The sequence below is a fragment of the Culex pipiens genome, chromosome 2 (assembly GCF_016801865.2).
Source record: "Culex pipiens pallens isolate TS chromosome 2, TS_CPP_V2, whole genome shotgun sequence".
NCBI classification, from domain to species: Eukaryota; Metazoa; Arthropoda; class Insecta; order Diptera; family Culicidae; genus Culex; species Culex pipiens.
The window spans coordinates 187496504-187524496 of record NC_068938.1 but is presented as its reverse complement, the minus strand read 5'-3'; the positions used below and the strand labels follow the sequence as shown (position 1 = coordinate 187524496).

At 36.7% G+C, this 27993-nt stretch overlaps 2 protein-coding genes across 5 annotated transcripts in view; both read right to left on the bottom strand.

The window, feature by feature from the left end:
• LOC120429998 (transmembrane protein 164) overlaps positions 1–27993 on the bottom strand; it is a 117258-nt gene that overhangs the window by 41248 nt on the left and 48017 nt on the right. The gene's annotated exons all lie outside the window — the stretch shown is intronic.
• LOC120431569 (transcription factor Dp-1-like) lies at positions 5–27983 on the bottom strand. The gene is made up of 8 exons (XM_039596676.2): positions 27216–27983; positions 22265–22392; positions 16138–16204; positions 15970–16046; positions 7562–8502; positions 7410–7492; positions 7251–7334; positions 5–1839 (listed from the first exon to the last, which is right to left on the bottom strand). The coding sequence occupies exons 1-8, from the start codon at positions 27265–27267 to the stop codon at positions 1661–1663; spliced, it is 1611 nt and encodes a 536-aa protein (XP_039452610.1). The 5' UTR covers positions 27268–27983; the 3' UTR covers positions 5–1660.

The following is a 27993-nucleotide window of genomic DNA, read 5'->3' as shown; positions in this document are numbered from 1 at the left end:
TTCTATGCATTTAATGTCGAATTTCATCATAAATGTTTACGGTATTAGAATTACATTTCTAAGAAAAAAATAATAACTAAGAATAAAGATTTTGCTTATGCGATAAAAATAATATTTATTATTTCTGCTTCTGTTTCTCTTCCGTCGTCAACCTGCTGTTTTACTTCATTTCATTAGGGGTTGTTGTTTCGTCGCTACCGAGCGATATACATAAAGACTAAAAAAACATGACAATAAAAGAAACTTAAAAAACGAGAACAAAAACGCACTTATAAATAAATATATAGATTTCTATTGATGCAGGGGTTTTTAAAGAAAAATTATATTTTTGTTTGTTAAGGTGAAAATAAAAGTTTGTTTTTTTTTTCTCTGTTTCTATTAATGTGCGAGTAAAACTACATTAGTCTGAGTTACTCAGTGTAAGGGTTTGCTTGTTTGTTTTGTAATTTCTCATTTTCTTTTTTTTTCTCAACTGCAGCAAGCATTTTTCACTCATATTTTCTGTTTCGTTTTTTTAAAGGGTTCCAATTTCTGCTGCTACAATTCTAAGCCCAATGAATATGTACAATTTCGTTCTTTTTTGTTTTGTTGGTAGAATATTGCCAATGGTGTTTCCCCCTCTCATCTCATTTGACGAGAAGCAGGAAAACAATTTGTCTTTTTATTAGTATTCTTAATGTTTGTAGCGTTCAATATTTTTTTTTCAACAGAAACATTCAGTGGTGAAAATTAAAAAAATATATGGGTTTGAAAAGCGCTTTTCTCTACACTGCAAAAGAAATAAACACGATATGACACGTACGATGTGGTATTTTTAATAGTTATTTTTTTCTTGTTTTGTTGTCTTCCTACGGCTATTGTTGGGGTTTTGTATTAGGTTGTGTGTGTGTGTTGAAATATGGTTAATGGGCGCGACGAATGCGAAAAAACTCTCTACTTTTGATTGATTGTTGACAGAAACTTAAGCCTGAGATGTTTGCTCTTAAAAAATTGGGATGTGTTCGATGCAGTTATCTTTTCTTTTTTTTTCTAACATTTAGTGTGTTGTTTGTTAAGTTTGATATAAAAATGGTTTTGTTTTGTGTGAGTAACTTCTTGTTGATGGACTTTTCTCTGTTTTGCGGCTTTTCGGTTGTAAAAAGTAACTTCTGTACTTTTGGGTGCATTTTCGTTATCAGCTACGGATCCTTTCAGGCCAATCGACACGGTTAAGCGCAGGTTCAAGATGAACCAATTAGAGAAAATTGTTTCCATTTGTTTTGCACTTTGCACATTTACTACGTTTCGCATTCCTCTTATAACGATATTCATAACGAATTTGTTTTTGTGTGTTTTTCTTTTCTTTTTTTCAGTGTATTGAGTTGCACTTCACGTGCAACATTTAATGATCTTTGCTTAAGAGTAACATTTGTGGTTTCCTTCTTCTTGTTTTGTAATTGAAACTGAAAATTCAACCTCTACAGCTCGTTGCGGCCGTAGAGTTCTCAATTTGTGTTGCTTAAACCTACCTTACTTCCGACTTCCAGCAAACTTTTCGTGCGTGCGTGCGTGCGCGTGCAACTCTCCCATCCCACAACGACGTCAACCTAAGGCCAATAAAAGAAGTACGAACGAAATCCTTTTACCACACACGCACGATTGCAGATTGCGACATGCCGCTCTAACCGTCCTGGCCGTCCTCGGAGATCAGGTCATCGTCGTTGAGCTCGCTAATGTTGTCCTGGTAGCTGGACACCAGATCCGTGCTGTCCTGCACGCTGTCGTCGTAGTCCTGGCCCCCGTTGAACGACGACGCCATCTCCCAGTCCTCGGATTCGTTCTCCACGCCGAGACCGTATGCTGGATGGTTTGGAGTTGAGAAAAGCATTACTTAATTGATTTTTTGTTATCATGAGTAATGATTAATCGGAAAAAAACAAACTTCATTTAACGATGTAAAATGATATATTTCCAAAAAAAAGGCCGCCCGGAAAATAAATACTTTTGATCACAATTTCAAAACTGAGCTGACTGAGCGCGACCGTCAGTGAATGCTCACGAAGTTGAAACGAATGAAACCGAGTTCAACACTCAAGCAGCCGCCCGTCCCAAAGCCACATGTTTTTTCTCTCTCTCGCTTTCGCGTGCGGTGCAGAATGGTGACAGCATGTCATTTGAATGCAGTCAAGGGGAAGGTGAACGGATTTTTTTTCCTGATTAAGAATACGTACGACATAAAATATCATATCGACAAAAATTGCGTTTTCTATAAAAGAATGTGATTTTCCATACAAATAGAAATTTTGCAGCAAATCTAAAAGACACATGTCGCCACCTATGAACAAATAGCGGAAGCCTATGATTTTTTGAAAAAATGTGTTTTTACCTTCAAAATAAACTTTTTTTTAAACTTATGAAGGATTCTGATCAGAAAAAAATATTTCCAACATTTTGGTGTATAACTTTCCAATATTGGTTTGATTATTCTATGAGAAAACTATAAATTTCGAAAAAATAGTAATTTGAACTATTTTGCAAGAAAGTTTTTCAAAAATCGTTATTGAATATACGTGATCACATCTGTTATCAACTATATAACGGTTTATATCTTTAATATACATGGGGAAACTAAATTTTTAGTGTTCCAAAACATGTTTTTAAAGAAAAAGTTCACAACTTTTTTCACCAGTTGAATAATTTGGGAAACTTTTTTTTGAATCACAAAAAATTTAAAAATATTTTATTTTATTTTGAAAACGCTTCTTATGCATTGTTTTTTTTAATCAGTTTGACATGCATCTTGCCCTTTTTACTGGACCAAAGTGACCAATTCTTCCCCCGCAATCTCGCGACAAAATTTTGAGGCTAGGAATTTTGACAGGTATGATTTTCATAAAGTATTCGCCTCCTTTTCTCTCCCACAGAAAACTGGGGACAATGTAGCTGTCAAACTAGGCCAAAATGTTAAAGTCACTCACTAAATGAACTATGAGTGATTTGAGTTTGATTTTCAACTCTATTAAATTAACTCAAAGAACTCAGTATTCGATTCGTGAGTGACTTTTGAGTGGTTTGACTGATGTCATAGAGGAGAAAATCGTGACGTCCGAAATGAACTCAAATCACTCAAGGTTCATTTTGTGAGTGACTTTAACAGTTTGGCCTAGTTTGACAGCTACATAGTCCCTAGTTTTCTGTGGGAGAGAAAAGGAGGCGAATACTTTATGAAAATCATACCGGTCAAAATTCCAAGCCTCAAAATTTTGACAGGTATGATTTTCATAAAGTATTCGCCTCCTTTTCTCTCCCACAGAAAAACTGGGGACAATAGAGGAGAAAAGCAACTCGCGACAAAATTTTGAGGCTAGGAATTTTGACAGGTATGATTTTCATAAAGTATTCGCCTCCTTTTCTCTCTCACAGAAAACTGGGGACAATGTAGCTGTCAAACTAGGCCAAAATGTTAAAGTCACTCACAAAATGAACTTTGAGTGATTTGAGTTCATTTCTGACGTCACGATTCTCTCCTTTATTAAATTAAATCAAAGAACTCAGTATTCAATTTGTGAGTGACTTTTGAGTGGTTTGACTGATGTCATTGCCGCTGTCAAGGACTTTGCATTTGGAATATTTTTCCGGAAGAATTTGCTTTCGCATTTCCAACGACTAGCGTTAAAATTTACACAGATCGTGTGGCAGAAGACTTGGTTGCAGGTTATAAGATTTGATTGGTCATAAATCTGGTGATGGAAACTTGCTTCGAGATTTTCGGAGAGTGAAAACAAATCAAATACCCCAAGCTGGTACACGACATCTGTCAAAGTAAAATTTTTGGGGCTAGGAATTTTGACAGGTATGGTGTTCTACTGATATTTCTCCCACATTTTTCTGTGGTGGTGAAAGGAGGCGAATGTCAAAAGAACACCATACCTGTCAAAATTCCTAGCCTCAAAATGAGGTCACGAGTTGATTCATTCCTCTATACTGCCGTTCTACGCATAATTGTCCCATGTTCAAAAAAAAAGCAACTGAGAAAAACGCGATTGCAATTTTTCGACCGTTTTTTGTGTTTCTACGCATAATTGTCCCGTGGGTCCCTATTCACCCTATATGTCCCTAATCATCCCAATTAGCAGTTAATCACTCTTATCTGTAATCCTCTTGCTACACAACAGGTAGACATGACACAATACTTCGTAAAACTGATAATTTCGTGATAGAAAATACTTGATGGGACAATTATGCGTAGAAGTACAACGATGGGACAAACAGACTTGGTGTTGTTTTCAAGGATTTTCCGAACAAAGTACTAGATTTTATGTGTTTTTCGAAAAGTAAACGTCAAACTAAACCTAAAAATGATAAAAGGTCAGAATCGACAAAAAATGACATGGGACAATTATGCGTAGAACGGCAGTAAACTAAACTCAAAAATGCTAAAAAGTCAAAATCGTCAAAAAATGACATGGGACAATTATGCGTACACTCAAAATCAGAGGTACCCCGCAAAAAGGGTTCTATCTACCCTTTATCTGTCATCCAGGGTTGTTACGGAAAAGTCGAAAAAAAATCCGCGCCAGATCCGCGCCGACCTCAAAACCCAATCCGCGCGAAATCCGCGCCATATAAAAAAATCGCGACAAACATAGAAGAGAGTAACATAATGAATAAAATTTTAAACGAAAAAAGAATGATACAGAAAGCATTACTGATCCGTTGATCAGTTGTGGATTCATATCCCACCTGCGCCAAGTGGAACCTTTTCTGCCATTTCTGAAACAATATTAACATTTTTTGTAACACTTTAAATATCGTTGCTTTAAAAACAAATTCAGGAAAAAAAATTTAAATTCAAAACTTAAAAAAATTTAAAACCCTAAAATAAACAACCAAATTATAAAATCTAGGGATTTTGTACTTGATAATTCCCACCAAAATTTTACGCTGGAAAATCGAAACACGAAATTTATTTTATTTTCTTCTCTAAATTTCTCTAAACTAAAATACGACTCCAAAAATTTAATAATTTAATAATTCAATAATTTAATAATTTAATAATTTAATAATTAAATAATTAAATAATTTAATAATTTAATAATTTAATAATTTAATAATTTAATAATTTAATAATTTAATAATTTAATAATTTAATAATTTAATAATTTAATAATTTAATAATTTAATAATTTAATAATTTAATAATTTAATAATTTAATAATTTAATAATTTAATAATTTAATAATTTAATAATTTAATAATTTAATAATTTAATAATTTAATAATTTAATAATTTAATAATTTAATAATTTAATAATTTAATAATTTAATAATTTAATAATTTAATAATTTAATAATTTAATAATTTAATAATTTAATAATTTAATAATTTAATAATTTAATAATTTAATAATTTAATAATTTAATAATTTAATAATTTAATAATTTAATAATTTAATAATTTAATAATTTAATAATATAATAATTTAATAATTTAATAATTTAATAATTTAATAATTTAATAATTTAATAATTTAATAATTTAATAATTTAATAATTTAATAATTTAATAATTTAATAATTTAATAATTTAATAATTCAATTATTTAATAATTTAATAATTTAATTATTGATTAATTTAAAAATTCAATAATTTAAAAATTTAATAACTTAATAAATAAATGATTGAATAACTAAAGAACTTTCATAAAAAAATAAGAATTTAAGAATTAGAAAAAATCCATGTTATTTTTTTTAAATTTTTCAATGTGAGAATTTAGGATCGTTTTTGAGTCTGCATGTTTTGGCAAATTTATGAATTCTATTTTTTTTTGTTTAATTGAATATGTAAATTCTGAAATTTTCAATTTTAGACGGAGATTTTAGCAGATTGCTAAGTGGATTTCGTCATATTTTGATAATTGAGAGTAGAACCAATTCCACCTAAATCAGAGTGGCAACAGAATCTTTAATTTTTTTAATAAATCGCAAATTTCAAAATTTAAATATAAGATTGAAAAAACTTAAAAAATCTAAAAAGAAGTAAAGCTTTTTGAAATTCTGAAATTTTTCGAATTTTGTAATTTTGAAATTGTAATTAATATGATCGCTCAATATTTATTGTTTGCTATAAGAATAAGAAATCTCAATACATTTTTAAAAATAAACGCTCCTTAAGACTATTTTTAAAGATTCGTATTAAGAAAAAAAACAATGAATAGTTTTCAGAAAAAAAATTCTTCATTAACAACTATTTAGAAATTGATGTTTTTGCACTCAAAGAAAAAGATTGAATTTATTTAATTGCTTATAATATTTCCTTTGTACCTTGAAAGAAATTCTATCGTTCTCAATTATTTTATTTATGAAAATTGCTATCCGCGCGAAATCCGCGCCTGAACAAAATTAGCCAGCAAATCCGCGCCAGATCCGCGCGATACGCGCCATCCGCGCCATCCGCGCGATCCGCGCCGTCCGTAACAACCCTGGCTCATCCCAAAGAAAAAAAACCCTTTTTGAGGGTTACTTCCACCCTTTTTTTAAAGTTTACCCGTCGTCACCCTTTTGCAAAGGGTTACTACCGGTAAACTTGAAAAAAGGATGGAAGTAACCCTCAAAAAGGGTTTTTTTTTTCTTTGGGATGACAGATAAAGGGTAGATAGAACCCTTTTTGAAGGGTACTTCTGATTTTGAGTGTAGAACGGCAGTATAGTGGCGAAAAGGCCTTCTTAGGGAGCGTTCTTTTATTACGTAACGCAAAATTTGGGATTTTTGACCCCCCTCCCCCCCCCCTTTGTAACAAATCGTAACAGATGAGCCATCCCCCCTACCCCCCCTGTAACGCGTAACGCAAGGTCTTTTTGCAAATTTTTATGAGTGCTTATATGAAAATTTTGCGTTACGTAACAGAATTTTTCATCACACCCTCCCCCAATTTTCGTAACATTTCGTAACAGACACCGACACCCCCTCCCCCCTAACTGCGTTACGTAATAAAAGAACGCTCCCTTATCATCACCAAAAATAACAGTGCTGAAAAGTTCACTATAGCACTCATTTGAGCGTTGAGAAATTAAAAATTTCAGCGTTCGTAAGTAATACTTTTCGATACTGTTGAGGTTTTTTAAAAGAGGTGTCCAAATTACCCTCTTTGTCCATATTACCATAAACTTCCCTGTCATGACATTTTTTTTTTAAGTTTTCCGAGCATCTAATCTAGATTGTTGTTTGATCAGGGAATTGAACAAATGAAAAGATAAAGAAAACTAACTTACCATCAATGTACTTTTCCAGCGATTTGGGCACCATCGATTTGATCTTGTTTCTATCTTCGATGGTGCACTCTCCCTTGTCCAAACCTGCAGGTTAGAAGATAATAAAAGCAAATTGATTAGGACTATTCATTCCGATTTCTTCGCGAATGTTCTTCTCACCAAGCAGCAGCCCCATCCGCTTGAGCACTTCCAGATCGTCGTGGATTTCGAACGTGTTGTCGAACTTGAACGAGAATTCCGATCTGTGAATTAAAAGAATAGAAAATCTTTAGTTAAAACGTTTTCTTACACCGAGAATCCCTCCTCCTTACTTGTCGTTCGAGATGCTGCAGTTGATGTGAGTTTTCTTCTCCGTGTTGACGATGATGAATGGCAACTGGATGGCGGAGTTGGAGTTGGGCACCAGGCCCCGGTCCTCGTTTTCCTGGTTGCGCGCGACCAGCGACTTGAACGCCACGTGCTGCAGGATGAGTTCGCGCAGCTGCTGCTGCTTCGTTTCGATCCGTTCGCGGGCCCGTTCGTTCTCCTTCTCCAGGTCGTCGCACTCCTCGACGCTGCTCGTGGGCAGTCCGTGCCAGCGGATTTCCTTCTTCTCCTTCGAGATGATGTTCATCGCCATCAGGACGTTGAGCGCGTCGTACACCCGCCGGCGGATGTTCTTCTGGTCGTACGAGGCCGGATCGGCACCGGCGTGGCTCTGGGTTTCCTCCGCGACCAGCTCGTCCGCGACTTCGTTGTACGTGGTGGTGCCCTTTTCCTTCACCTTTTCGCACACCTTCATCGAAAAGTGCCTCAGCCCGCGGCCGATTTTGTCCGTTTTCCTTCGGCGGGAGGCAGGCGTGTGAATTTGGCCACTGGCCGCGGCCTTTTTGCCGTAATTGTACTGTGGCTGGTGCTGATGATTACTACTATGATGCTGCTGGTGTTGCTGTTGCTGCTGATGATGATGAGATCCTTTTACGTGGTGGGCTGCGGCGGGAGAGGCAGGTGGCGGGAGTTGGGGCATGACAATCGTCGGACTGGGGGCGGAGGTCATCATGTTTGTGCTGTTGCTGACGAAGGTCGCCGGCGAGGACGTTGAAGAGGACGTCGAGGCCGGTGATGATGTCGCCATGCCGGCCATTTGAAGGCTCGACGTGGACGTTGACGGGGACACCGATGTGGACGGTGCCAGCATGGCGGTTAGATTTCGGCCGGAAATCGTGGAGCCCGTGAAGTGGCCGCCGGTGTTGGACACCAGCTTAAACTGGCTCTGTGGGACGGAGGGGAGGTTTTGGATAAAAAATAATCTCAACACATCAGCATCATTCGATGAGTAATGAAAATTCGAATTAGTGTAGTTTCGGATTTTTTATCATCATATAGTTCAAAACATAAATTTTTGATCATCATGAAAAGAAAAAAAAAATAAGGTTTTTTTTCCTCATGGTGATTCAGAGTAAAGTGGTGATGCTACGTGGTGCTCTGGAGTAACCATGGGCGTTAGAGGGTTACGTCCAAACTGACTTGTCAAAAAATAAAAATGTTTGTTTTTTAGAGCTCTAATAAAAAGTGTCTCCAACATTACAATTCTCCAAAACTTTACCCTGAATTGCTACATTAAAAAAAAACAGATTTTTGAAGGTTCGCTCAGATGCTGCTTTCACTGAATTTGGTCGTAGAAGGCATAGATTGCGTGATAAAATGTTGGTGTATTCGACAAGGTTGCTTGGATTGGCAAGTTTAACAACATTCTTGAAGACTAAAAAAATCCTGCAAAGTTAGATTATGAACAACACCCTAATCGTGAACCATCCTAATTTCAACCAAACCAAAGTTGTCTTTTTCCATTTTTAACAACTCTTCTAAAGACTCCAAAACTTCGGCATTTTTCGGAAAATCCAATCCAATTTTGTACTGTGCAATGATAAAAAGGCAAAAAAAGGGTTGTTAATCGATAAAATTATCGTCGATAATATTAGCGTCTAACAGTAACGATTATGGTTATCGTTATCGCCGGGATGATAACGATGATATATCGTTATCGTTAATTCTATTAACGATAACTACATTTTTAAAATCTTTCTAAAAAAAATACTTTATCCATATAACTTTATGATAATGTACCTAGTAAGTAACCGTGTACATATTTTGAAAATGCTCAAATTTTCATAATTCGCAATATGGGTATCAAACGAAGCGAAATGTTGAATGCATTTTTAATTTATTCGAGTCAATACTCAAATTTTCACAAATTACCGTATATTTCAAAAACACTATTTTACATTGGGTCTGCGGGATAAGATTGGGTCATACAAAAATGCAGAAATTTGTTCGACCCAATGTCACCCCTAATGACGGTACCAAACAATGCAAAATTTTTCATCTATTTTTACTTCATTTTAGTTTTTTCAAAGACAAATTTGCACAAAATAGCATAAAAGTTTTAGTATTTTTGAAAAAATACGGTATTTTGTGAAAATTTTCGTATTTATAAAAAAATCTAATAAAGTGAAAATGCATATAAATAAAAAAAAATTCCTATAAACAAAATTTTGATTTTTTTTAGATTTTGGGTGTTTTTGAATACCCCTGACCAAGGCGGGGATCGCGTTTTTTTTATATTTTCTTGCTTTAACATCAAATTTGAACTCTGCGAACACATTTTAGTCAAATTTGAATGGTTGATTTAAAAATTCTAAATAAATTTTGAACAATAAAAAAAAGACAAAAATTTTTTTTTTCGTGATTCGATTATCCGGAGTTAAATTATTCCGAGACTTTTGGAAAATTGAGTCTAGACTGTACTTTCCAAAAAAAAAAAAGGAATTTGCGAATTTATTTTACAAAAAAAACTCTTTGAAAATTAATTAAAATGCATACAAAATGTCGCTTTGTTTAGTACCCATTTTGCAAATTATGAAAATTTGAGCATGAACAATATACATTATTTTGTGAATACATTATTTTGAGAAAAAATACATTATTTTGTGAAAATTATCATATTTTGCATAAAACAAAAACTGTAATAAGGTTGGTACCAGACGTGCATCCACTCTGACTCCTCTTTTAGAAGAACTTGTTTGGCATTTCACGTAGATGATACCCAGCATGTTGTGCCAGTAATTAGAGTACACTAATTACGCTAATCTTCAAGGCTCCCGAAGACCCTTAGAAATAATATTGAAAACCAAGTGAGATATAGCGTAAGAACCATTAAACGCACTCAAAGAGCTTTTAAGACATTTTTTTTAAGAGCTTAAGAGAACATTGACAAGAAAATATCGCTAAAATCGTGTTTGCCAATAAATCAATGTTTTCTACACATTATTCATGCCAAAAACAAGAGGTTTTTACCTGGCAACATGGCTTGTTATTCCAAATTTTATATTTTTTTTATTTTTTGCGTTCCTTCCGAGCTCCGCACCAGCCCTAAGACCTCAAAAAAAAAAAATTAGCTAATTCAACAAAAACGCAAGAAATTCATTTCCACTTTTCGTGAAGAATTTCTCAGGACCAGGGTTTAAAAAAAGTTAATATTAGATATTTCTCTTCATGCCTCAAGCATCTTCTGGCATAATGTCGATTGATTTTAATTTAAAGATTTATAAATTAAATTATATCTCATCAATTACAAAAAAAAAAAAACATAAAACAGTTTCACAATCAATATCTGGAAAAAAACAAAATTATAAAATTGACAAACGCCAGAGACGACATTTAAGTACTTCATCAAGAGCGAATATTCAACAAGAATTTTAATATAGTTGGATTTCTTATTGAGTCATTAAAATTACCTGACCGAGCAAAAAATTCCCTGACTTTTCTAGGTCAAACAAAATTCCTTGTCAATAATACCAGTTTTCCCTGACTTTTCAGAAATCGACACCATTTCAAATAGAAAAAATATTTGCATTGGCCTAACTGCAGTTTATTTATTTGTAAAAGAATTATATTTCATTTCCTTATAATTTTAAATACTTTGTAAATTAAATATGACCATTCAGGAAAATTAAAGCATAGAATACCCAAGTAACCGCGAGGCACTAAATAGCGGCATTATATTGGCATTTAATACCAGCAAATAATGCTTCAGAGCATGAGCATGAGAGACCACCCATGGTTGTCCTTCTCCGTTGCTGAACAGGACCGTAATATCCTATCAATACAACGATCATACGCTTCAACGAACTAATAGTGTTTCCCTTATCAACAGCATGTATGAATGCGCTGAAAAGATAAAACATCAAGATCTTCAAAACTAGATCTGGAATAAATAGGTAACAGTCGTTGGCCACCAACGGCGCCCGCCATGTCAGTTTGTAGATCTCGGGGGGATTGGGACGGGAATGTTAGTTAGCACAGGTTGCTACCAAGGGTGGGTTCTATACGATATCCACACCCCCACGTGTGCCGGAAAAAACTACTTCTACTTGGGATTTTGTTAGTGGGTAAGGGTAATGGCCAGGATTCATCATAGAGGATGATGATGCGACCCAATAATCAATAAATTTCGTTAATAGTGTGATGAATTATGCATTCTCAAGGCAAACAATCGGATGATGCGGATGAGACTATTCCCGATTATTTGGTGTTGAGTTTAGCATAAATGATTCAATCTTAGACAGCCGGCTGTGGAAAGATAAAACCAAGATAATATGCGAAAACGCGAAACCGCCCGGAAAGATAAACACACGGAAACGGCAACGAAAATCCTGCGTGACGACCGCAACGCGCACCGTTTAAGGTCACCAACGCAACTCACGACATCGTGAGGAGATGATTAAAAACAAAAGTTAAATAACGAAAATATCCGGTCTTGAATTAATAACTCGAAAATGATAAGATTTGGATATCAAGTAATCCGAATTTAACTAGTCGTTTCAGTTTCTTGCAAAAACCGCTCGTGCAACATAATTAAGAACAGCAACAAAAATCATCGGAATCGGAAGAGTCCACAGAACCAACTGTCAACTCAGGCAAACCGCCCGGAAAGTACACTCCAGAAAATGCACAGAAACACAACGGGGGGAAATAAACGAATCGACGGCGATGAAAATCAAACGCGACGGCCACGACGTAAACCGACTGAATGCCCGGAATCAAATCTCACTGACCTGTAGGCAAATAAATAGTGTATTAAGATTTAAAAGGAACAATCTCACCGGATTCATCCAATCAATGGTCGTCCATCCTTGTCTCCATCAAAGCGGCCTCAGGTTGCCTGCAGCTTTGACGCACCGCTCCCAACCATACCCGCCGGTCACCGTAGAGTCTTCAGATAACACTTGCCAACGTTAAAGTGTCATCGGTAACCAGAAATGCAGCGAGTTTGAGCTGCCGAATCAGCACCCCCGTTGTACACATTTTCATAAAAAAGCACTTAAAATACCGTTTTTCCGAACCGCGGAGCACGCATTGCATTATTAATTAAAAAAAAACTGTTAAGATACAGTTTTGCAACTTGGCCCAAACGAAATGTTTGGCTTCAATACACGCGAACAAAACAAACGTCACTGCTGTCAACGCTGTGAACAGCTTGCCCTGCAGGAAAGGGCAGGAAAGGCATAACGTCTGACGGCGTCTGATGTGCGCCAAAATGGAAATCTTTGCGAGCCTCAATTTCTACAAAAAACACAAAAAAACCGAAAACCTTCACTGTGCCCCACTCAAGCAGGCTCCAAATAATCTTTTTGTTACAATTTAGACACTACCACGCGCGTTCAACAATACCAGCAAATAATGCTTCAAAACATTAAATCAGCACTTCCCAAGTAACCGCGAGGCACTAAATAGCGGCATTAAATCAGCATTATATTGGCATTTAATACCAGCAAATAATGCTTCAAAACATTAAATCAGCACTTTTCCCTTGAGAAATATTTCAAGTGGCGCACAGTGATGCCGATTTAATAGGGACGTGGCGTTACATCGTGCTGCCACCTGGTTTTTTTAAGCGCAAGAGTGTAAAAGTGCTGAGTCATCGTCTAAAAATAGACGGCGTCCTATCTCGCCCAGCAAAATTAGGTCGATAAAGTAGTCGGTTTCGATGAGCAAAAGTGGAAAACGTGGTCTAAAAATAGCGACGCCATCTCCCTATGCCTCACCGAAAGCTCGAACAAAAAAAACTGCTTTATCGACGTCAAGGCTGGGGGAAAAAAAAGTACAGCTAGCTGCTCCACACACTTGGTGGTGGGCCTCCATTGTTTTTTTTTTTCTCCTGTTGCGTTTCATGTGTGAGTGTGACACTTTGATGTTATTCTTGCATTTTTCTCGTCGATCTCCAGGATGCGCGCCAGCCAACTGATGTATTCTGAAATGAGTGTTTGTTTTGAAAGTTTTAATCGATGTGGTTGATGCATCGAACATTAAGGATGACTTTCTTTCTGCTGTTTCGAGTTTCTGGTTCATGAGAAAAACCCGTTGTCATATTGTTGGACGAAAATTATTGACGAGTCACTCAGCAAATTGCGGCCATCCAGTCAAGTACAGTACAATCAATTACGGAAGGCTTGGGGTTAATAGGGACAAGTAATGGCTAACGGCTAACCTAAACTGTTTTTTTTCCGAGGAGTGCTTGGTCCACGGTTGGCAAAATTTCACAAAGTGTATCAGACTTCCGGAAAGCAGCTTTTTGCTTGCGAGAAAAGTCATTCAATTTACAAGAGAACTTTTGATAATGTCCTTTGTGCTATGGTCATATGTTTTGAAAAATTTGGCATAATTACAGGCTGCAGTTTTCCACAAAAAAAAAATAAACAAAAAAAAACACTTCAGTCAGCGGGAGTTGAACCCAGTTCACGCAAAAATAAAACTGTTGCACACTGGGGGAAATGCGCCTTAGCCCGCACGCTTATTGGAACAGTATAACGGGAGAAGGATAAAAGTCAATAAGAGCGTGACTGGCTGAAATGTTTCCCGTATGGATGGGTTACTTTGTTGATAAACATCAAATGCTTTGAAGCACATTTTCAAGGTCGTAAATGGTGATTTAATGCCAGTTGTAATGCTGCAAAGTTTTGGTACTTTGAGGCATTAGCAAAGCTTATTTACTACTTCAAAGCATTCGAGTGCTGATTTAGTACTGAATAAATACTTCAATTTAGTGCTTGTGGTTACTTGGGTTTTCTCTTGAGAAATATTTCAAGTGGCGCACAGTGATGCCGATTTAATGCCTCACCGAAAGCTCGAACAAAAAAAACTGCTTTATCGACGTCAAGGCTGGGGGAAAAAAAGGACAGCTAGCTGCTCCACACACTTGGTGGTGGGCCTCCTTTGTTTTTTTTTCTCCTGTTGCGTTTCATGTGTGAGTGTGACACTTTGATGTTATTCTTGCATTTTTCTCGTCGATCTCCAGGATGCGCGCCAGCCAACTGATGTATTCTGAAATGCGTGATTGTTTTGAAAGTTTTAATCGATGTGGTTGATGCATCGAATATTAAGGAAGACTTTCTTTCTGCTGTTTCGAGTTTCTGGTTCATGAGAAAAACCCGTTGTCATAGGGAGATGGCGTCGCTATTTTTAGACCACGTTTTCCACTTTTGCTCATCGAAACCGACTACTTTATCGACCTAATTTTGCTGGGCGAGATAGGACGCCGTCTATTTTTAGACGATGACTCAGCACTTTTACACTCTTGCGCTTAAAAAAACCAGGTGGCAGCACGATGTAACGCCACGTCCCTATTTTGTTGGACGAAAATTATTGACGAATCACTCAGCAAATTGCGGCCATCCAGTCAAGTACAGTACAATCAATTACGGAAGGCTTGGGGTTAATAGGGACAAGTAATGGCTAACGGCTAACTTAAACTGTTTTTCCGAGGAGTGCTTGGTCCACGGTTGGCAAAATTTCACAAAGTGTATCAGACTGCGGGTCTCGTGGCGCAGGGGTAGCGGCTTCGGCTGCCGATCCCGATGATGCTATGAGACGCGGGTTCGATTCCCGCCTTATCCACTGAGCTTCTATCGGATGGTGAAGTAAAACGTCGGTCCCGGTTTCTCCTGTCTCGTCAGAGGCGCTGGAGCAGAAATCCCACGTTAGAGGAAGGCCATGCCCCGGGGGGCGTAGTGCCAATAGTTTCGTTTCGTATCAGACTTCCGGAAAGCAGCTTTTTGCATCATTCATTCAATTTACCAGAGAACTTTTGATAATGTCCTTTGTGCTATGGGCATATGTTTTGAAAAATTTGGCTTAATTACAGGCTGCAGTTTTCCACAAAAAAAATAATAAACAAAAAAAAAACACTTCAGTCAGCGGGAATTGAACCCAGTTCACGCAAAAATAAAACTGTTGCACACTGGGGGAAATGCGCCTTAGCCCGCATGCTTATTGGAACGGTATAACGGGAGAAGGATAAAAGTCAATAAGAGCGTGCCTGGCTGAAATGTTTCCCGTATCGATGGGTTACTTTGTTGATAAACATCAAATGCTTTGAAGCACATTTTCGAGGTCGTAAATGGTGATTTAATGCCAGTTGTAATGCTGCAAAGTCTTGGTACTTTGAGGCATTCGCAAAGCTTATTTACTACTTCAAAACATTCGAGTGCTGATTTAGTACTGAATAAATACTTCAATTTAGTGCTTGTGGTTACTTGGGTACTGAAATAAAATGAGTATATTTATTTCAATTTGCTTGTTAAGCTTTCAAGACTAATTTCTAGACACACAAAAATCATTATGCTTTGACAAATTGCCGAGCTTTATTTAAAATTGTTCAAAAATCTCCAGAAAAACTTACCAACTGTGAGGGCGAGATTCGGACCAGGGGTTTCCCACTGGCACTCTTGGCTGCGGGCGAGTTCAATATCTGCAGCTCTGCGAAAGAAGGATTAATTTGTGTGGTTTCAGTCGGCGACTAAACATAACAAAAAAAACACGCTTTCGTTTTGCACAATTCGAAACTTACTGGGATTATTCATTGTGATAATTTTCTGTCCGGGCGCGAGCTTCTGCATCACAGGGGTGGCAAAATTCTGCGAAAAAAAAAATAAAGAAGAAAAGAAACGTGAAAAAACAGGTTCAACCCAAAAGATAGTGCACAAAACAACCAAACAGCCAAAAACTGCTGGCTGGCTGGCTGGTCTGTGTGTTAAGGTAATGTAATAACTCGATAAAAGGTGAACCCGCATCGTCGATAGAAGCAGAGAGGAGGTCAAAAGAGAGCGCGCGAAAACGATTTTTTTGGCTTTGGGATTGGGACCCCCCTCTTGTGAAGAGGTGATTCATGTGAGGTGGGGGGCCCACACCATTTTGGTGACGCACATGAAGAATGGGACCCTTTAAAAAAAGCAAAGGGCTCTCCATTCAGAACAACTCGACACGATTCCCAGGATGAGAGTGAAAAGAGGGAATCATCAAATACTTTGAAAAAGACAAGCGCGTGTTTGTAATTGTAAGAGTGAAGCAGTTTTGGAGGGAGAAGAAGCTCGAAAGGAATGCAACATTTCGTATGCAACACGCGGTGTGCATCGGCGTTTTAATCGAATGCAATGTTTTTGGTGTACGACGAGTAATCAAGCGTCATAGCCTGAATTTGCCCCACTTGGTAACCTGGAATAGAAGGTGGAATTGATGTGTTTGAGAGTGACAAGTGAGACACATACACCGTAGAACAAGCGTAGTGCACAAGGTGTTTACCAAAGATTACATCAAGTCAATTGCATCATACAAATAATGACTCACAAATAAAGATTCGACTCAAATAGATGACATATTAAATGCGATTGAACAATATTTTTGTTGAATTTGATTCAGAATTACTTTGTTCCTAAGACCTACCTACTTTTGGTAGACAATAAAAAAGTATCATTAAAAAAAGTTTTTAGATTATTGAGCAGTTCTTTCAGATTTCGGTCATTCGTTTTTTTTTTTTTTTTGTATTTTTTAATCCGACTGAAACTTTGTTGGTGCCTTTGGTATGCCCAAAGAAGCCATTCTGCATCATTAGTTTGACCATATAATTTTCCATACAAATTTGGCAGCTGTCCATACAAAAATGATGCATTATAATTCAAAAATCTGTATCTTTTGAAGGATTTTTTCCATCGATTTGATGTCTTCGGCAAAGTTGTAGGTATGGATACGAACTACACTGGAAAACAATGATACAGGGTAAAAAAAAGTTTGGTGATTTTTTATTCCACTTTTTGTCACTAAAACTTGATTTCCAAAAAAAACACTATTTTTTTCATTTTTTGATGTTTTGGAGGACATCAAATGCCAACTTTTCAGAAATTTCCAGGTTGTGCAAAAAATCTTTGCCGAGTTATGAATTTTTAATCAATACTGATTTTTTCATAAGATCGAAACTATTTAATATTACGGCCCTTTTAAAATGTTAGTCTTGGTTTAAAAATTTAGAAAAAAAAATTTTTGAAAAGATCGTAAAATTTCACGAATATTTCATATTTTAACGTTGAAAATAGGACCATTAGGTGCTGATATATCGACATATGAAAATGGAGGGTTGTTTGGGTGAGACTTAGAAAACATCAAATTTGCATGTAATAATATCTCAACAACTAAGAGTCGTATCAACAAAGTTCAGAAAAGCAAAATATTTAGAATTTTCTCATCTTTTCAAAAATATTTTTTTCAAAAGTGGGCAAACATGTGCATTAATTTTAAAAAAATAATAACTGCGACTATTTTCAAAAAAGTTATCTAAAAATGGCTTTAACTTGAAAACGGTGCACTTTATCAAAATTTTAGTAAGGTACTTTTTGATTGCATTTCGATTTTTTTTTAAATCTGTATTGATTAAAAAAAATCATAACTCGGTCAAAGGTTTTTTGCACAACCAGAAAATTTCAAAAAAGTTGTCGTTTGATGTCCCCCTTTTACACATATTAAAAAATAGTGTTTTTTTGGAAATCATGTTTTAGTGACAAAAAGTTGAATAAAAAATCACCAAAAAAATTTTGTACCGTGTATCATTTTTTTCAGTGTAGTCCTTATCCATACCTACAACTTTGCCGAAGACAACATTTTTTTTTTATTTTTTTTTTTTTTTTTTTTTTTTGGGAGGGTGATCTAGCCGCACATTGTTGATGTCGAAACCTCTAAACTGGGCCCTCGTTCTGTCACGTCCGTCAGTAGTCTTGTCGTACATTACAACTAGAACCAGATCTGCCAATGAATTAGTACACTTCGACCAAATAAACACTGACGCTGTAGGGGAGAGTGAGGAGACTTGATCCCCGGGGACACTTGATCCCAAGCCTGTATCTCGTCAACATGTGGGTAAAACAATTAGCTTTGTTCTAGAAAGTTGTGCGAAATCAACTAAAACTCATTGTAGAAAAAAAAGAAAAAAATTAAAAAATGTTTAGATTGAGTTACACTTAACACACATTTTTCTAAAACGAGCTGCAAAAAACTTCCAAGAGATCTTTTTTTCTTTGTTTTGATATGTAAAGAAAACACTCAAAAATTATTCAAAAAAATATTTTTATACATGAATTGTTTGATAAACTTATCAACTCTAAAACCCTTACGCATTTGATGTTAAATTTATCGTTATACTATTTTTACAATCAATTGTTTAAAAAAGTGCGTTTAGGGAGACTTGATCCCTGCATTTTTACAGTCACTAGAATCAGCCTCAAGATTAATTAATTAGGCTGGGTTTTCATACATAGTTTCCTTTAGTATAGTTGTACATAACATACTGCAGTTTGAACCTTTTTTCAAAAGTTTTGTAAACAAAAATTTCCAGCTTTTGTAAACATGCTTAATTTTGGTCTAAAAAATAATATTTTAAGTTTTTAAATACAGGTTACACAAACGTACAGGTTTTATGTGAAATTGCTGTAACTAATAGAAAATTAAAAGTTTGGATGAATAAGACACATTTTGCTTAAGATATCTTCAAAATGTTGAAAGGGGGATCAGGTTACCCCTAACATTTTTAAAATGTCGGTTTAAAATATTTTTTTAAAACGCTTGGCATGATTCGAAGAGTTCATCTGATGAAATACCCTTATTAGCCAAACATAGATGAATGTTTAAGCTTTCAATTCATGCAAAAAGTTTATAGTTTTGTGAGAAATTGACAGAGTTATGTGCGATACAAAAAAGGGGATCAAGTCTCCCCACTCTCCCCTATGGATCTGACTCTAGAATAAATGCACAGTTGTGTGTTATTCATAAGTCCAAAATGTTCAATTATTCATACAAGTCCAAATATTCATTTGCGGATAACTACCTAACTTGAATTAAATACAAGATTTAAAGTAACCTATCCGAAAGCTACTCTTATCTCAAATCCCCGAAATTTTAATTAATAGCCAAAAAATCTAGAACAATTCTTTTAAAACCTGTCTGGCTTCTTTTAAAAAACAAAAACAAAAAAATAGATTAACAGTTCATATTATACAAGTCGTGAATTGAAAAAAGACGAGCCTTGGATCGTCAGAATTCCAGTAGATCCTCGATTCGCAACAATGCTCGATACAATCATAATCCGACAACCGTTAGTTCAACAGATCAACGAATTTAGTCCGATATCATTTCACTATTGATTGATCGAGACTCTATGGAAATTTTGACAAATCAGAATGGTTTTTATGCTACTTGAATAAAAATCACTAAATTCACTATTACTAATTTTGTCCTTAAATAACTAAAGGCAAAGTATAAAAAGTTGATATTTATAGTTAAAATTCTAAATTCTATAAAAACTATTTTTTTAAACCCTCATCCTAACCTGACACCAACATTAAGATAGGGAAAAATCACATATGTAGCGGTTCATTTTACAAATGTGATATTTCCACTATCGGAGAACCTCCTTGTCTCGATGACAGCTTAGGGACCATAAACCATAAACCACGTGGACACTTAAGGGGGGGGGGGGGGGGGGTTAGCGATTGTCCACGCTCCATACAAAAAAGTTTTTTTTTGTATGGACAATTGTCCACGAAGGGGGGGGGGGGGGGGTTGAGATTCCCAAAAAAGTGTCCACGTGGTTTATGGATGGTCCCTTACCGGCCATCGATTAAGCCCTGAGACTGCGTCAAAGTGGGTTCTCGTAGCATGAAGTGGTGTGCATGTGTAAAAATGGAAGCTTCAGCAATATACTGAACACTTCGATTTTAATTCCACATCGGATCAATTCATACTCCTTGCCAAACAAGCATCAAACCTACGATACTCATTATGACAAAGACCAGGGAACTTTGCCGAAGACACCAAATCGATGAAAAAATGCTTTCAAAAGATAGAGATTTTTGAATTTTCATACATCAAATTTGCTGCCAAATTTGTATGGAAAATTATATGGACAAACTAATAATGCAAAATGGCTTCTTTGGGCATACCGAAGGCACCATACAAATTTCAGTGGGGTTAAATTTCGCAGGAATTCCCGGGAAGTCCTCAATTATTATTCATTAAAAAAAAAATATTTTTTTCCGAAAAGATCGAAAAATTTCACGAATGTTTCATTTTTCAATATTGAAAATCGGACAATTAATTGCTGATTGATTGCTGATATATCGACATTAAAAAATGGAGAGTTGATTGGGTTAGACTAAAAAAATCAATTTTCCTGTTTATTCTTCTTTTATCCGCTAAATCTCAGCAACCAGTGGTCCAATCTTCTTAGTAGGATTTTTTTTGAACTTTTCGAAAGCAATATTTTCAGGAATGGACAATCAAGGCCACTATTTAAAAAAAATAAAAAAAAACCGGATTTTTTCGGACAAAATTTAACTTTGAAAGGCTATATTTTTAAAAGGGTGCACTTAATAAAAAATGTGTTAAGTACTTTTCGATTGCAAATTCGATTTTACATAAAAATGAGGTCAAAAAATTTACAAAAATCATTATTTTGAAAAAATCATAAATCGTTGGCAAAATTTTGGTCCTTACTTCTGAATTCTAGGGTTTTTTTTTTTTTTGTTGAAAAGGTCCTATAAACTATTGTCTTTCATATGTTTATAGGACCAATTAAAAAAACTCTAGACTCTGTTCTTCTGAAAATGCCTTCAATACTGGAGATATGTTTGATTTCTGTTTCAATAACGTTTAAAACTCGTTACCTGGAAATTTTTTTTCAGTTTTGTGATTCGAACTTATTTTCCTTGAGAAAAAAAATGAAAAACATAAAGTAATCCTATGTATCAATGTTTTCAAAATAATAGTTATCTAACTTTTGAAACATTTAGAATTATGTGGAGTCGGAGTCGGAGCTAACGATTTGTTGAAAGCTGGAGTCGGAGTTGGAGTCGGCTAGAGTTTGTAGGCCGGAGTCGGAGTCGGTTCGAGCTGAAAGCCGGAGCCGGAGTCGGCTAATCTCAGGAAGCCGGAGTCGGAGTTGGAGTCGGAGTCGTTTGAAACATGGCCCGATTCCGCAGCCCTGGTTTTTAACCGCTTTTCTGCTTTCTGCTGAAACTGGCATTATCACGGTAGAAATGCGAAAAAATTACGTCAACGTCAAATTAAAAACTTTCCCTTACACAAAGTGCAAACGACTGCAAAAAAAAAAACGTCCCCTTTGGCCCAGCTCACCACCTGCCCAGCAGACGCTCTTAATCGATATTGTTTACTTGAGATCGCGCGAGGCTGCCATAATTAAACTTTCCAAGCTCATTTTTTTTGTTGTTGCCCCCGCGCTCGCTCCTGTTTTTACACGCAACCCTGAAACCCAAGAATTCCAGCCAAACAAGCAAAACACGAATCCCCGTGGTCTGGTGGTCACCTCCACGACATCGACTTCGACGTTGAGATGATTCTTCTTTCGCGAGGCTTTAATGATGGAAACGTGTCGATCGATGCTCTGCTCTTTCTATCTCTATATTAGCCAGCAACGGCAACGACAGCAGCAGAGGCAGCCGTGGCCGATTTTGTCATTCATGTTTATTGCCTTTGGCCATTTTGAGTCGTGTGACGACGACGACGACGACCAATCAAAGCCTTCGGACGGTAATTAATTCCAGATGCCTTCGTAAATATTCCGCGCCAAATGTGGGACCGAGGCGAACCTTGCTTCTAATCGGGATGGGTTGACCATGGTGGGAGGGAGGACTCACCTGTCCTGCTATAATTGCACTCGTTTCCTGGCCGGTCACTTCCTTCACGATCGTTTTGACGCTGGCCGAAGTCAACGGCCGGCCGGTGGTCGACGCCGTTTGCATTACCTGTAGAATTTGCTGCTGACCTACAAAAATAGAAGCCGCGGGAAAGGGAGAGAAAGAAACAGAAAAAAATGGTTAGTTTAATCGCAATATGGTGGTGGTGGCGTGTGTGCTTTCATAGTGAGAGCATGGGGAGGGGGGAGAGAGAAAACAAAGCACTTCGGCCAGAGTGCCTAGAACACAATTAGACGCGTTAATTGTTCCAGGAGAAGGGAGTGTGCCGGAAGGAGAGAGTCTTTCCGAGTTTGAAACAGTTTAGCAGCGTAAAAAGAAAGCAGTTAACGAAATATTGATAAAAACTACCAAACAATCGAAAAGCGAAACAATTCGAAACCGCCCATTTTTTTTTATTTTTCCCATGTTCAGGAGGTCATTTTGAGAAACTTTTGTTCTAATCTCATCTAACCTAACCCTAGCCTATTTTGAGCATCTTTTATTATACGAAAAACTTAACTTCTTTTGTTGTATGTTTTTCTTGCTTTATTTTTGGTACTTAAATTGGCAACTATCTTGTTTAAACTAAGTTTGTTTTTTTTAGTAGTATTTGGCCTATTCTACCACCTCCTATCATTACATTTTGCCTTTCTATTTTTTTCATATTTTTACAGTCACTTTTTCAATTTTTAACTTATTTTCACATTTTCAGCTATATTAATGGCACCATGATCATTTAAATTGTAAAAAAATGCGTAGAAGGCATAGTCTGTGACACTACAAAAATTACTGCATACTTCTTTTTGCATAAAATATAGGAAATGATAGTAAAAAACACAGCCAAAGTCGACCCCAGAAAAAAATTTTTTTTAACATTGACAAAGTTACATAAAACAAGTCACATTTCCAACCCTAATATTTTCTTTTAAATTTAAAGAGTTCTTTTTTCCAATGCTTTTGACGTAGACTACGTCTTTGTCGAAGGTACTGGGGTGTCATTCCAAAAAACCCGGGCCGAAGGCCCTGGATTACTGCGTCATCCGTCAAACGCTTATATCTTCCTTCCCTCTAATCGAATCGACACGATTTATGTTCCATTCGATTCGAAAATTATTCAGCAATTTGCTATAAAACTTTCATTGTTGGCAAAATAGTTTAACTATTGAAACAATTGAATGTTTTAAAATGTTTTCAAAATGCAGAGATTTTGCAAGCAAAATGAGCGCTTCTCACTCACGGACGGGAATGTCAAGTACCTATTTTGAGGGGAAAATCATCCGAGCAACGCGACCGAGTGTCGACAAAAGGTTGAATGTCAAAAGATCGTAAGACATAAGGTCGAATGTGAAAAAATGAAACAAATAATAACAAGTATAAACTCCTAAAATATTCTTGATATGTTTTTTTTTAATTCGACCTTTTGTCCTTTCGACGTTTTGTCCATTCGACCATTCGACCTTTTGGCTTTCAACCTTTTGTCATACATTCACTTGAATTTAAGGGGTTACATACATGTAAATCGGTAAAAATGTCTGAGGTTGGTATGAGCACACATTTAAATTTTTTTTTTATCTGTTTTTAGGGTATTCACATCCAGAGTTTTTTTTGAAAAGGTCCTATAAGCTATTGTCTTTCATATGTTTATAGGACCTAATCAAAAAAAAGTCGAGACATATACATTTTCATCTTCAAACAAAACAAATTTTGAAAAATTTGGTTGTATCATTGCACAGTGGTCTAGATCGCAAAATTAAGTGGAAAATTGATTTTCCGAAAAATTGTGAAGTTTTGGAGCTTTGGTGTCTTCAGAAGAGTTGTTGCAAATGATGATTTTGATTTTGAAAATCTAACTTGACAGGAGTATTTTTGGGAATTTTTCAGTCTAAAAAGTTGTTGGGCTTGCCAATCCAAGCAACTTTGTCGAAGACACCAAAATTTTATCTCGTAATCTACGCCTTCTATCACCAAATTTATAGAAAGCATCTGAGCAAACCTTCAAAAATCAGTTTTTTGTACGTGACAATTCAGGGTTAAGTTTTAGAGAAAAGTGATGTTCGAAGCACTTTTAGAGCTCTAAAAAATGAACATTTTTATTTTTTGACATCTCAATTTGGACTTAAGGGTCAAAAGTTACAGCCATTTTAAGGTAAAAAAGATGCAAATTTAAAACATAAATATCTCGAAAAGGCGCAAGCCTAATTTTAGGTACCAGGTTGCATTTGAAAGAGGAGATCTAGACTTTTCTTTAAACTCGAAATATCTTATCTTTTATCTTTTCTGAGATTTTAAAAAAGTGTTCTCGTGGTTTATGGATGGTCCCATTTTAGACCACCTTTGAGAACGCTGTATCCGTTGACGGGAGATAGATAGCACCATACTTTCTAAAAAAAAAAGACTTCCATCATTGTCATGATTTTTCGTTCAAAGATATAAATTTTGCGTCGCATTCAATATTTTGACAAAATTCCTTCAACAAGTTGTTTAGAATAGTGCCCTACACATGCTGATTCCTTTTGGTAACGATTATCCCATTCTTTGTAAAGGTATGGAAATCGTCATTAATCAATGATTGCCAACTAGGACGTCAATGACTGTGCCACAAAATTATATAAATTTTGAAGCACATTTGATTTAGATCAAAAATTCTTTCAGTGGCTTCAAGAAGGCAACAACCAGCACACGCTGATTCCTTTTTGTGCTGAAATTCGTTAAATTGAATTTAATACAGAATATTGTATAGTGATGATCAATTTTCATCGAAAATGATCAACGGCTTCACCTTAAGAGACCGGGCTTAAAGTTTGGGGGAGTTGTGCAGGGGCCTAATGCTACAGAAAAACGTTACTTAATCCATCTTTAGTTGGTTGGTGCCTTCCTCACAATAATATGGTAAATACATTCAATCAGAATTGCACAATTTTTCAATCTTTTATACGCCTTTAGAAAGGTCTTTTGGTTACCAATCTAACAATGGGTCGCACGATTTATCCAACATTCTCATCAACATATCTGAGATCGGATCTGGAAAGTGTTAAATTAACACTTAAGTGCACAAAACTTTTGATAGGGATGTCAGATCTTAAAATGTTTAACATGACGGGTTTTCTTACAAAATCTACCCTTTTCACAATCTTCTGGTTTTTTGCTAAAATCGGTTTTTTAGTATAACGTACTCAACTGAACTTCATAATTTTCAATAGCGACTTATGGGAATTCTAGACGGATAGAATCAGACCAAAACGGACAAAATCGGTTGAGCCAGTGCCGAGTTAATCAAGTTTAATTTTTTTATCAACCTCAAATCAACCTCCTACCACACACACAGACATTTACACAGAATTTGATTGTGAGTCGATATGTATACGTGAAGGTGGGTCTAGGAGTTCAAAATTAGAAGTTCATTTTATAGCCTTTCCTCAGTGAAGTGAGGATGGCAAAAAACATTTTTTCTGAAAATTCGACGCCACTCTAACGAGTGTAGAATGTTGCACAATGTAATTTAAGTTGGAACTTTTTTTCGGGGAAATACATGTTCCAACTTTCTTGTGCATTCGTTTTCAAAAAGAAATTCATGAATTAGTTAGGGAGCTATTACACTACCGCAAAAAACAATCAAACTCGCACTTTTTCGTGTTTGACAGTTGTAGTGATTGCCTAGGACGAGTATGCAAAATCTAAAAAAGTTGAAACGTCGTAATTATTTTTTTATAATCTGCTTAAATTTCTGAAAGCCTATTGGAAGTTCTATTGACGATTCCTATCTTGAGATACCCAAAGAAAAAGGGGTAATAACATTTAATGAAATTTGAATTTTTTTACAGTGAGTTTTCCACAGTGTCAGATTTTGTTTTTAATCTAAGTTGAAATGCTAAGCTTAAAATGCTAAATAATTGCCGCTCAAAGAAATGATATTTCATAGCACAGAGCAAAATCTTAAAGCTTGTTTTTATTTTTTTTTTTCATCTTGACAGCACTTCGAACGCTTGTAAAAGGAAGTAACTAGAAGTAGAGAGTTTTCACAAATTTCGCTAAAAGTTTGAATCTGGCCAACGTCGTCACCCCTAATTTGAAAGAGACCAAGAAAAGTTGATTTCTATTTTTCAAAATTGATTTCAAATTGTTATGTTTCAGATGGAATAAGCAGGATTTATGAGAACAACACCTAATGTTGCTTGCAGCTTTTTCAAATGAAGTTTCTAGCCAAAGTTTTGCAAAATAATTTGTTTAAACAATGAGAAACATAACATTGGATGGGTCTAGGACCAAATCCTTAACCTTCCAAGTATATGAGAATTTCCCAACTGGTTTCAATTCTAAATTAATAAGCGAAAATCTACTTGAGGGACTACCATTTGTTGAACTAAGTTTTTAAAATGATTTCTATTTTAATTACAGTTTACAAAAAAACACTGTCCAACTAACAACTCCGATTATTTCGCATAACTTCCCGAATCCCAAGCTTCCCACAAACCCATCAACCCGGACGCCAGGAGCGCAGCAATTAATTACGAGACTTTGCACATTCTTCAAGTTCTGAACAGCGCTTATCATCTCGCTGCTTCTGCTGCTTGTCTCCTGCTCGGCTCGCTCTTCGATATCAAAAGATGTTGAAATCACGACCGCGAATCGACGGCAAAGGCCCTCGACAAAAAAAAAGGGGGACAGAGAGGAACAAGACCCTGCGGTAATCACCAAAATTTGTTACAATCCTCCCTTTTTCTTGAATATTTCTTTTTTTTTTTCGGGATAGGATAACAGAATAATAAATGGAAGTGCCTTCCTCGGGAGAGGTGGCGAAAGCAAGTTTAAGAGAAAAAAAAGTCGGCGCGGCAAAAAAAATAATCAAGAGGAAAATTTTCCTGCGTCGTAGCTGTCAAGGCCACGGCGCTAGAGGGTTCTAGGGGACACTTACCATTCGGATCCTGTATCACGATGCTGACCGGTTTGTTCTGGTGGTGGGCCATTCTTGGTCCTTCCCTCCGAGAGACGGGGCGGACACACTCGTCGTCGCGCGAGATTTTTCTTCTTTCTCGAGTTGGCCACCCGCGCGCCGTCACGACCGGGGAAAATTTAGACCCGGACCGGAAACACTTCCCCGAGGCTAGCGAACTCTAAACGAGGGCAAACACTTGACCGGAACACCGTCCACCGTGGGGACCGTTTAACCGCAGGAATTTCCCCCCAAATGCCGGCCAAACCCGCCGACCAAGAACCGCACTCGGAAACCGAAAAGATGTTCAAAATGGCGATCCGCAAACTCGCGCACTCCGCGTTGGACCGTTTTTTCGTGGCACTTTTCCGGCGCCGTCCCGCGACCGATTTTCACCCTTCCAAGCGCACAAAATTCGCAAAATTCACCGCTTTCACCGGGCACCGCCCAACTGCAAATCGGTCCACCCTGACCGGAGCAAATCCGCCCCAAAATCCGCACTCTCAATGCAAAAATGTCCGTCAAACGATGCCACAGAAGCTCGCACACACAACTTTGCTGCTGCTTCGGCGGGTCTTTTTCTCGCGGTCTGAAGCAAAGAGGCCTGGCTGTGTGCGATGGCAACTCCCCCGCCGCCGCCGCCCGTTCCTCCTGCGCGCACAACACACTCCCTCAACCGAGGGAAGGAAAAAAAAACGTCGCGGCGGAACGGTTCCACGAAGGTTTTTCGAACTGGCGCTGCTGCTGCGAAGGCGTTTTG